General features: G+C 44.8%; 1 protein-coding gene across 1 annotated transcript in view; it reads left to right on the plus strand.

Annotated features, from left to right (window-relative positions):
• Window positions 1-12256, plus strand: part of pknox2 (pbx/knotted 1 homeobox 2) — a gene marked incomplete at both ends in the record, with an annotated part of 104604 nt that overhangs the window by 67031 nt on the left and 25317 nt on the right. The window contains 2 exons of the mRNA XM_083640428.1: window positions 9051-9170; window positions 9709-9785. Of these exons, the coding sequence (XP_083496554.1) occupies window positions 9051-9170; window positions 9709-9785 (197 nt within the window). The remainder of the gene's footprint in view (window positions 1-9050; window positions 9171-9708; window positions 9786-12256) is intronic.

The raw sequence follows: 12256 nt of genomic DNA on the forward strand, positions 1-12256 counted from the left end.
TCTACCCCATTTCAACCAATCATATCACAACATGGCAGCTGTCAATCAAATCTTCATTTCAGGATAATTTTCTCTTCCAAATGAAGAAGAAAATTGTGCCTAGTGCCTGTAATCTGGCAGAATTTAGAATAGCGTAACTGCCGCGTGCGAGAGCCTGGTTGTCAGAGGTCGCCCCTCGGAGATTCCAGGCCGACGGGCTGCACTCAGCCACTAACCTCGCGTCACCAGGCTCTTCCCGAGGAGAGCACCACAACATAGTCTGGGCACGCTTTACTCCGCTTTTGGCCATGGGGGCGTAAACCAAGGAAACAGGAAACAATACCTGAAACAAGTGCGCCAAAAAACGCCTTTGTTGCCGTTAGCTCGACGTGGCGAGGTTACGTTAGCTCATGCATTAGCTAGAGCCTGATAAAAACAACACAAGCTGTATAGTAGCGTTAGCACATTTCTCCAGTAGTCACTGCCGAGGAAGGTTTCCGGAGAGCCAAAGACAATGGAGTACTTGCCATGTGAAATCTTATGATCAATGTCCATGTCTTTCCCAGCACAGGCAGCAGAGATGCCTTTGATCCTCCATTATCGATAACAGCGGACAGACAACTATAACTATTCCATCAACTGGCTATTAGTTTGAAAAGTTCTTCCCAAGCAGTTGGCACACCGTCGGCCAGGTTTGGAATAGTAAGCTTTTCCCAAAGCCAGTTGGTAGACACGCGAGAACGTCTCTTTCCTCGATTAATTGTCTGATGCAAAGCTTCTGTATTGGCTTAAAATAGGCAAGCTTCTGTATTGGCTTAAAATAGGCTATGTGATATTGTGAATCCGCGATGTTTCTACAAGAACTTCTTCAAAAATGTCGTTCAGTACGTCCATCTTTTGTTTTGTTGTTTGCCGTTTTATTTTCTTATTGTTTCCGCTGCTTGTTTCCTGTCTAAGGCGGGCTCTAGGCCGGAAACAGGCCGAGTGACAAAATCCCTTGTAAACGGAGGGCAGGCTCTTTCTCGCCGAGAAGAGCCTGGTGACGTGAGGTTAGCCACAACACGCTGAATCCCACTCGATTTGGGGGCGCAACACGCCAGGATTGGCCAAAGCCCAATCCAGTCCCCAGAATTGTCAAATAAAATCATCGACATGCTACTATGACCCGCCTCTCAACCTGTCATCTCAGACAAGTTATGTTTTCAGTCTGAAACGGACTCCGACCCACCCGCCACTTGGGCTCCGTTGGGTTCATTTCGACATGCTGAGGCAAAAAAAAGGTGTGGGCAGGTGAGCAGTGCTGGATCTGTGGCAGCAGTGGCATCAGGAGGACCTCACACGGTGTGGGCAGGTCATTCTGACACACAGAGGAGGCGCCGGGGCCCGGGCCGAGGCGGAGAGCTACACGCGGGCTGGGACTTGAACATGGCTGCCCCGTAGCTACTTTGCCGACAAGCCTCCAGTAATCACATGTGAGCCCGTGCCGCCAATTAATTCAACCTGCCTTTCCCCTGGAACACGCGCTCCCCAAGCTGAGGAAGATAGGAGCAAGGTTAGCCATGTGACAACCAGCTGCAAATGTAATGAGCCTCGCTTTGTGTGGAGAGTGCATGTAAAGGGGAGGTGTGTGTGTGTGTGTGTGTGTGTGTGTGTGTGTGTGTGCATGCATGCGTGTGTGTGTTTATCACCATGAGATCTCCTCATGACTTTCCACTACTACACTATGCATAATTTTTATTAATTCATGCATTTTGTCCTGCCTGCTTATGCATAGCTACTGTAGGAAATGTTCAGATCTTTCCCTCCGAAGGCTTTTAGCCATCACAAATAGATAGTTAAAAACATTGACGGATCCCCACTGGTGCAATGACACGCAACAGATTTGCTTCATATACAGTAGAGATCCAAAGTCCCTCCCCTTCTGGTCAGGCCGTATGCAAACCAGCGTCTGAAAAAATATGAATGGTGGTGAATGGCGAGAGACAATAATTTGGTTTTATCTCGTTTGTGCCATGAGGTACACATATGCTTGTCAATTTAAAACATAACTTTGCAAGTGAAGAAAGTTGCAGTTTGTCGTAAAATTGTTGCACTATACATTTTAAAGCAGAAAGACTACACACAACCGGAAAAGCACCTCTTAGGCGTTAAAATACTCGCTGTATTTTAGCGCCTAAGAGGTGCTTTTCAAAGCTCTTAGCGCAAAGTAATTGCGCGCTGCTGACGATAGGATAGTGCCATCTATCCCCACATTTTTGCGCTGAAACGCCTAGTTTGGCATGTGGCACGCCTATGTCCAGTACAATTATAACAGGCATGCGCTTGTGAACGCCCCCAATTTGCATTGCGCACGGTGTTAAACGAGCGCAAATGCTAAATTACCGCTTTTGCGAAGATAGGGCCCCAAGACAATGTACAGTCAAGCCAGAGTCCTAAAAGCTTCACAGTTTTTACTTGTTGTATGATTTGACCTCAAGCTGTGATCATCTATAATTAGAACCGAAGATTATGCACATTGTTGAGATATATTAAGTATAAGTTTATTTGATTTCATCCAGTTACATATAATGGTAAGCTCACTAGACAGACCCTGACCAAGCTCTGTACATGTGGCGGCCGCATAATAAATAGTGGAATCGTCGGCATACATTGTCAAATTAGCTCTACTAGTAGGAAACGCCATATCATTTGTAAAAATTGAGAATAATGGCCCATTTCCACCGCTGGTATTAGCGCGGCCCTGCCCAGCTCATCTCGCTTTTTTGTCTCATTCCACCGATCAAAAACCTGGACAGCCAGGTTGAGTCGGGGTGTTGAGTTGTGCTAGTTTTGGTCCCTGCTTTGTTGAGGTTCCAGCCGGTACCATACGGTGACGTGAAAACACTGCAGACGACTGATTGGATGGTCAGGCAGAATCGTGTATACTGTGTCTGGATACTTTCTGTCAATGCTGGATAACAGTGGGACTTTACCTTCTCTTCTGTTATTTCCATCAGTCTTTTGTGTTGCTGCCTTCCGCTCTGGTGAAATAAAATCGATCTCCTTGCTCAGCTTTAACATGACGGTGGTTTTCAATTGTTTTGAGAGAGAAAAAGTCTGCTGCTCGGGAACCCCTTGTAGTTGTGTGTTACGTTGGCTCCGCTAGGCCGGAGGTGGGGGTTTAGCGAAGCCACAGTCTTGCCTGGTGAGTGGCCACCGGGGTAGTGGCTTCCCTTCTCCCCGTAGCGTAACCCCCGCCCCCGAGCAGCGCATGCATGTAGTGTAAATAACAACAAATTGATATCCATTCTCCTGGCCGATGGTCACATTTGCCCATGTCGGTCATTTAAAGGTAAAGGTAAAGTCACAACGATTGTCACACACCTGAGTGTGCGAAATTTGTTCTCCGCATTTGACCCATCCCCTGGGGGAGCGGTGAGCAGCAGCAGCGCCGCGCTCGGGAATCATTTGGTGATCTAACCCCCCAATTCCAACCCTTTGATGCTGAGTGCCAAGCAGGGAGGCAATGGGTCCCATTTTAATAGTCTTTGGTATGACTCGGCCGGGGATCGAACTCACAACCTCCCAGTCTCAGGGCGGACACTCAAACCACAAGGCCACTGAGCTGGTAAAATTTAGGCACCAGTATTTCATAACCAGTTTAAAAGTTCCGTGTATGGATTTAATTTTAACGTTATGTTATAGCCTACAGTACTTGGGCTATGGGCGGAGGGCAGATAGGCTGTCGCTATGACGACCACGTGTGGGCGGAGGCGAGTAAACTTGCTATGGAAGCAAAGTCTATATCAAGTAGAGCCGAGTAAAAGCAAATTTATACTGACTGCGGAGTGTCCGGTGTCCACGGTGTTCACGGCAAGACCGTTCTCTCCGCAGAGGCACATCTTTTTATGGTAAATACGGTAGGAGTGCAGTGTCTGCGGAGAGCGGAGAATCCCCCTCCAGGCTCCCGTTGTGTTTTTAGCGAGAATGCAAATGTCACATCAGTTCTTCCGTGTGTGATCCTGATTTATATCGGCGAATAATCAATCCTAGTGCAATTGTAGGCTATTTTCAGTTTGTTTTTAGCAAGTAAGTTTGTTGTCTTCTTGTTTTTGTGCTTTGCATTTAATTTTTTCGATCTCAAATCGTTTTTATTGACGTAGTAAATTGTAGGCTATTCACTCTAAAATGGGCTCCCTCATGACTGTGAGAAAAGGATCATGTTGCTCCCTCACTCATGTGGCGATGCTCAAACCCGTTCATTTTGCACTGATTTCGCCGGTCACTTGGTCAGTTTGTGGAGGCTTCTTCCCTATACAAACCATAGCAAACATTAGCCAATCATAGCCTCGGAATTGACTGCACGAGCTCGCGGCGTGCTCTGCGGAGTTACATTTTTTGAGAGGAGCGCGGAGCTCCGTGCAGTCCCTCCGCAGAGCTTGTGCGGAGCGCCGTGCTCGCCGCACAGAGCCTCCGCTCCGCGAAAACCGGACACTCCACAGTTAGTATAAATTAAGCTTAAGGCCAGGTAGAGTAGAGCTGTACTGTGCTGTTATATGTGGTGGAAATGAGGCATAAGAGGGGTCCCAGGCAACTTCTTGCGGGACCCCGCAGTCCAGTGCCCTACTGCTCGATAGAGCCCCATTAAAATATACTCTCTGCGACCTGGCCGTCAGATAACTTGTGACCCATTGGATCGCAGAGGATTTAAAACCATAACACACAAGTTTAGACATTAAAATGTCATGGTCGATCACATCGAAGGTGGCGCTAAAATCAAGTAATACAGTACCAACAAGCTTTGTGCTGTCCATAGACAGGGCCAGATTAACACAGTGTGATGCCCCAGGGTGACCCAGACTTGAAGTCTCCCCCTCCCCCACACGTAAAAAGTGAAATTTACTATGGCAATAAATACCACAGATTTACATGACCGTATCGCTTAGGGATGGGCATTTCTAGCAAAAACACTATTCGAAATTCGCTGGCCCAAGTCGACTTTTAATCGAAATTCGAAAATAAAAATAAAAATGTTAAAAAAATTAAAAATGTATTTTTTTTTTTTTTTTTTGTGTGAGTGAAATGTTGCATTGTCTCCCCTGATTCTAAGTCTAAGGCTTTATTAATTAATAGAAAAAGCTTCTGCTGTGGATTTTTAGCTCAAACAAGCATTGCACCACTGAAGTAAAGAACATGTTACATGACATTGACATTTTCGAAAATAAAAAACAGTTTTGACAATCATGAGTGGTTCATTAAATATTTAGTAGGCTCAGGTCTGAGTGCCAAAGGGGTGCCAAAGTCACCCCCTCTCCCTCTTCATGGGATTTCATCCGCCATTCATTTTTCCATAAACCTTGCTTAAAATGCTTATAAAAATTGTTTTACTTGCTCATACCAAGCGATTCGACTATACTTAGAATCAGGGGAGACAATGCAACATTTCACTCACAAAAAAAAAAATTCGAATTTCGACTTTCAATAATAAAAGTCGACCTTGATAATAACAACGATTATTCGAAAATTCGAAATTCGATGCCCATCCCTAGTATCGCTAAAGTAGAGCCTCAACACACACATACCAGACACAAGACACAATGTAGATGATGGGGACTAACATCATCACACATGAATACAGTTGGACTAATTGAATTTACAAGACTCTCAGCTTTCCAGTCAAACTCAATTTCTGCAATTCCAATATTGTTTAGGGGTCCTATATGCAGAAAAATTCAGAATAGGCAAAAATAAGACGTTTATAATGCATGCAAAAAACCTGCATTTTTTAAAGAATAAAATGGATTAGCATAAAGTGGGCATGTCTGTAAAGGGAGACTGGGGTACCAATATAACCCATTATTATTCAGATATCTTGAGGTGACAGGTCAAGGGACCCCTTTGAATATGGCCATGTCCGTTTTTCCCTTGCCAAACCCCCCCCCCTTCCTGAGAAGCTGTCATGGTTGGTCGCAATGGATGCCTTAGATCGTCTAGTTTCATATGATATCAGTAGCTTCGCTCTAGCTTTAAAAATGAGCCCGCTACAGCCTCTGAAACACAGTCAAATTAGCCGCAGAATTATTTTGGCTGATGCCCCAAGGCAGCTGATGCCCCAGGGCACTCACCCTGCCCATATAGTTGCTAATCCGGCCTTGTCCATAGAGGTGAGCCAATTATCAGATATTTGAGTCATGGCGGTACAGGTGGAATGACCAGGCCTATACGCATGTTGGAACAAAGTAGTTAAACCATTAGCAGAGAAATAGACTTGTATTTGCTCATACACAATTCTTTCAGTTTGCTAAGTACTGGCAGTATGCTGATAGGCCTGCTGTTGGGACCACAGAAAGTTGATTTTGTATCTTTAGGTAGCGGGATGATCTTTCCCTCCTTCCACAATGTTGGACACACACCAAAAATCTATTAAAAATATGACAGATTGGTATAGAGACATATGCAGCAGATATTCTCAACAACTTGCTGTCAAGGAGTCAGTACCAGCAGGCACACCAACAGGCAGAGATCTCAACAACATTTCAACCATTCCAGAATCCACCTGGTGGAATTCAAAAGTGCACATCTCATCATTCATGATGTGCTTTTTTATAAGCACATCAGAGTTAGAATTGACAGTACTATCCATGTTCTCTCTAAGTTTAGAGACCTTGTTGACAAAATAATCATTAAAATAATTTGCGATCTGAAGTGGCGTAGTCAAGTAGACACCATCTGATTCAACAAAAGAAGTGGACGGTGCCTTTTTACCCATGATTTCCTTCATTACATTCCATAATTTTTTACTGTCGTTACCGCTTTCAGAAATTCTCTTTTGATAGTAAGTTCTTTTATTTATTTTATTCATTTTGGTGACCTGATTTCTTAAAGTACAATAAAGTTTTCTGTCAAGAGGAGAGCCAGAAAGAGCAGCAACCTTTTTGGCCGCGTCCCTTTGAGACATCAAGTTCTTCAAAGCGATATCAATCCATGGCGCATTTGGCTCTAGCCGTGAATTTCCTTAATGGAGCATGAATGTTCACAATCTTCATGAAATGGTAAATGGACTGCATTTGTATAGCGCTTTACAATGTGCCTACATTCACCCATTCACACACCAAAGTGTGTCTTGCCCAAGGACGCTTCGACATGCGGACTGGAGCAGCCGGGGATCGAACCACCAACCTTCTGATTGGTGGATGACACGCTCTACCTCCTGAGCCACAGCCGCCCCATAAAATGCTCCATAAATAAATTCAAAGAGATCTCAGCATCGTCAATGGTGCACCCATTTAATATTCTTAAATATTGGTCGGAGGTTTAGTCACCCAAAGACTAAGACCAACAGATTCAGGCTGTCCTTCGTTCCCTCTGCCATTAGGTTTTTAAACAACCAAAAGTCATAGATGTCATCGTGTCTCTTGCAGGAAGAGAGACTTTCTTTCCATCATTTATGGTGACAGTGCAGGTGATTCAGATCTATCCTGTGCTGTGTTACTATATGTATGACGTATGTATGATGTATTAATTTGTTGCCTATGTCTCGTGTCTACTGTCTGCAAAGCTAATTGCCCCTCTGGGACATTAACGTTTTTTTGAACCTTAAAATCATTAAGAAAATAATTTTCATTAAATTTCTTATATGATCTTGAAATTACAATTTTGGTAGCTGTGTTATCCTGGAGACAGCAACTAAATTATGGTAAATGTGAAGTCTGGTTCTTCACAGAGTCATAAAAGGCTTGATAATCTCACACACACACACACACACACACACACACACACACACACACACACACACACACACACACACACACACACACACACACACACACACACACACACACACACACACACCAAAACTACCTCACACCCTACTAAACACCCCTGTATCTTCATCAGTGACATCATTATTGACCAAAATCATCTTATGACATCACTGATGATGTCATAGGCACTGATGATGTCATAGGCATTGTGACATCATCAGTGAAAGTGCTGTCATCAGCGATGTAAAGTTGGGCAATTATGCACCACGCAGCAGAATTGTGATGTCATCAGTGATGTCATCACTGATGCGAAGTTGAGGAATTGTGCGCTGTGCATGCCAATAGAGCAGGCGAGGCCATGCAGCAGCCGAGCTGTGGGCGACTTGACTTCTTTCTGTCATGGTGGTACAGTAGCGTCTGCAACGTTAACCCTTTCAGCAAAGATCATTTTATACACACTATCCCTCAAGTTTTAGGAGGTTGTTTCAAATGCACATTAGGTTTTAGAATGCTTTTCAAGAGGGCAACACAACTTGAACTTAAGCAAACAAACTAATCAGATATGCAATGGGGGACAATGGAATGTCTGAAATTGTTTTCTTTTAAATGTCTTACTGTATGTGACAGTAGATAGTGGGGGTAGTAGAGTTTAAAATGAGAATTTCCAGTTTAGAATTACTGTCTTATAAGACTAGAAATGCCAAGGGTATACTGTACTTGACTCAACACACCTAACCTATGCACACCTCAAAGACTGTCAACACTCCAACTCAGAGAACCCAGTCCTTCAACACCAAACAGAACATCTGAGTAATGATTCCCCACCCAGACAGTCAGGTCAACACAAATGACAAAATAATGAAAAATAAAACCAGACACATTAATAGTTTTAATCATGACCCACTAATTGAGAGCAAAGCAAACCAGAGTCAAATCCCTTACATACTTGGCCAATAAAGCTGATTCTGATTTAGCCCAAAAAATAAATGAACCTAAGTGTATTATCACTCAGACCACTGACCTCCTCATGAGTCAAGGGTGCTGCTTTTTTATATTTTAAGTATCATTACTCAAATTCAGTTACCATGGTGACTCTTGAGGAGGCGTTTCTGCCCTTGCAAAAGAAAGATAGGTAATTGGTACTCTCCTTTGTTTCCGTGGCAACAATAACCAATCCCCTTTATTTCTTTTGCAAGGGCGTTTCTGCCCTTGCAAAAGAAAGAAAGATAGGTAATTGGTACTCTCCTTTGTTTCCGTGGCAACAATAACCAATCCCCTCCATCCTCTCCCTTTTCCCTTTTTTCTGTTCTCTTGGTATCCATTGAAAAGATAAACCTGGACCTGTCATCCCTCTTGGACAGCGAAGACAAGAAGTCCAAGAATAAGAGGGGTGTCCTGCCCAAACAGGCCACCAACATCATGCGGTCCTGGCTCTTCCAGCATCTCATGGTGAGAGGGAGAAGGTGGTTTCTTGTGTGTGTGTGTGTGTGTGTGTGTGTGTGTGTGTGTTTGAATGTTTTTCTAGGTTATTTCTAGGTCTGCCGGGTTATAGATCGGGGAAAGTGTAGTGAAGTGGTTCTAGGTCGGGGAAAGTGTAGTGAAGTGGTTCTAGGTCGGGGAAAGTGTAGTGAAGTGGTTCTAGATCGGGGAAAGTGTAGTGAAGTGGTTCTAGGTCGGGGAAAGTGTAGTGAAGTGGTTCTAGGTCGGGGAAAGTATAGTGAAGTGGTTCTAGATCGGGGAAAGTGTAGTGAAGTGGTTCTAGGTCGGGGAAAGTGTAGTGAAGTGGCAGCTATGGATGGGCACAAAGGGAACAAAAGATGGAGGTTAGACTGGTTAAAGGAGGTTAGGCGATAGAAGGCAAAGTAGATAGGAAAGGTTTTGTCTGTTGGTTTTTACAGTGTATGTGAAAACAGAGGGGAGCGGGGAGTGGCATATGAATGACAGCAACATGTGAGAAAACTATCACAGCTTTTCTTCCTTCCTGCAGCATCCCTACCCAACAGAAGATGAGAAAAGGCAGATCGCGGCACAAACAAGTCTGACCCTGTTGCAAGTGAACAACTGGTATGTTAAAGTGTGTGGGCCCTATCTTCCCAAAAGCACTAATTTAGCGTTTGCGCTCGTTTAACGCCGTGCGCAATGCAACTTGGGGGCGGACACAAGCGCATGCCTGTGATAATTGTACTGGGCATTAGCTGCCACATGCCAAAACAGGCGTTTCAGTACTAAAATGTGGTGATAGATGGCATTATGCTATCGTCAGCAGCGCGCAATTACTTACTCCCTGCGGTGGGGGCACACCCGTAATCTCTGTGCAGCGCAGCGCAGTGCAAAGTAGAATTCCTTTTGGAGATGTCATTACGCACAGCCTAGACATCAAATTATGCTGCTAAAATTGGGTATTAGCAGATAATTCAGTGAGGCAATCAACTATAACTCACTGAGAAACTTTTATCACATCGCAAAGAGGGAAATGAATTGAGAAAACGTGTTGGACAATGGACATAGGCTATTTACCTTCATAGCCCGGAGGGTCATTGGCACCACAGACGATCTGTCAATAAGCTCTCTCTGTCCTCGAGTACACTCTATTACGCATGGAGAGAATTACAGCATATTGCATGTCTCACGCAAACAGCCATTGCGAGACGGGAATCTGATTGGTTTTGATTGACGTAATGCCCAGGATTGCCTGGCCACGCCTGTGAATAATTCTGGTAGTTAAGACCGCCCAAATCCCGTTTGCGCAGGCATTTGGGAGCGCAGATGATTTTGGCACGGCTAATTTGCGTCTGCGACAGGTGCCGTGAACGTTTCCGCATGCCCGCCAAGAATTGCATCCCCAACATATTTCGGGGCTTTTTTAAGTTAGAAATCAGGGAGGTCACATCTACCAGACAATTATATCACTTTTAAACAGTTACATTTCTGTATAAATCATTACAATATGCTCCCGTGAGGTGGGGATGCTGCCGGCGCTAGGGTGCAAAACTCGGCATAACACCTGACGGACGGCGCAAGGCGGACTGCTATCTTCCCTGCCTTAAGGCACGCGCAAACAGGTGCGCAAGCGCTATTAGGGGATATCGCCTCTCGGAAGATAGGGCCATGTGTGTCTGTAGAGAGACCTGGCAAGTTAAAGTGTGTGTGTGCCTGTAGAAAGAACTGGTAAGTTAAAGTGTGTGTGCCTGTAGAGAGAACTGGTAAGTTAAAGTGTGTGTGCCTGTAGAGAAAACTGGTAAGTTAAAGTGTGTGTGTGTGTGTGTGTGTGTGTGTGTGTGTGTGTGTGTGTGTGTGTGTGTGTGTGTGTGTGTGTGTGTGTGTGTGTGTGTGTGTGTGTGTGCGTGTGCGTGTAGAGAGAACTGGTAAGTTAAAAAGTGTGCGTGTGCCTGTAGAGAGAACTGGTAAGTTAAAGTATGTGTGCCTGTAGAGAGAACTGGTAAGTTAAAGTGTGTGTGTGCCTGTAGAGAGAACTGCTAAGTTAAAGTGTGTGTGCGTGTGTGTGTGTGTGTGTGTGTGTGTGTGTGTGTGTGTGTGTACCTGTAGAGAGACCTGGTAAGTTAAAGTGTGTGTGTGCCTATAGAGAGAACTGGTAAGTTAAAGTGTGTGTGTGCCTGTAGAGAGACTTGGTAAGTTAAAAGTGTGTGTGTGTGTGTACCTGTAGAGAGAACTGGTAAGTTAAAGTGTGTGTGCCTGTAGAGAGAACTGGTAAGTTAAAAGTGTGTGTGCCTGTAGAGAGAACTGGTAAGTTAAAGTGTGTGTGTGCCTGTAGAGAGAAGTTAAAGTGTGTGTGTGTGTGCCTGTAGAGAGAACTGGTAAGTTAACTCATTGAGTGCCAGCCACTTTTGGAGAACGTACGCTCCCAGTGCCAGAGTTTCAGAGCGTTTTCAGTGATTTCTCGAGGCCCACAGAATATTGTGTGATATTACTATGTAAACACCGAACACGCAAAAAGAACAAGGAGACTCTATTGTATCATCAGCAAAAAAAAGTTTATTGATACCATTTTCCGTTCTTTAGTTATCAGCCGGAGAAGATAGGTCAAAAACAGCAAATACAGGCATTTCTATCTAGAAGCTGAGATATTCAGCCTTTTGTGAAATGCAGCATTTCAAGCACATTCACTGACTCTAGCTAATATTTTCTGATGTAGTGACGTGGTGTAGTTGTGTGCTGCCCTGGGTGCCCCACCCCCCTCTCCCCCCCTCAGCTACAAACTCCTCCCCACACTAGTAACACACAGCCTCACGCACCCAGCGTCTATTTTCGGAGTGCTTTTTGTGCGCCGCCTCCCAGGCAGCGCGACAAGGAGCATTTCCTTGTCGCGCTGCCGGACTGCAGGGAAAGGGTTGGCACTTCGGCGTCGGGTGCTACCTTTCTGGCGGCTAATCGTGTGAAGAAACTATGCAGACAGACAGACAGACAGAGGCAGAGGAGCTCAGTTGTGTGCGCGGATTGACTGCTGTTGCCAGGCACCGTCAGTTGCAGCCAGAGCAATCTACATGGCTCTGGGCTGCAGCATGAGCGCTTTCTCT

Source organism: Poromitra crassiceps (genome assembly GCF_964638095.1).
Source record: "Poromitra crassiceps genome assembly, chromosome: 1".
In the NCBI taxonomy this organism is placed as follows: Eukaryota; Metazoa; Chordata; class Actinopteri; order Beryciformes; family Melamphaidae; genus Poromitra; species Poromitra crassiceps.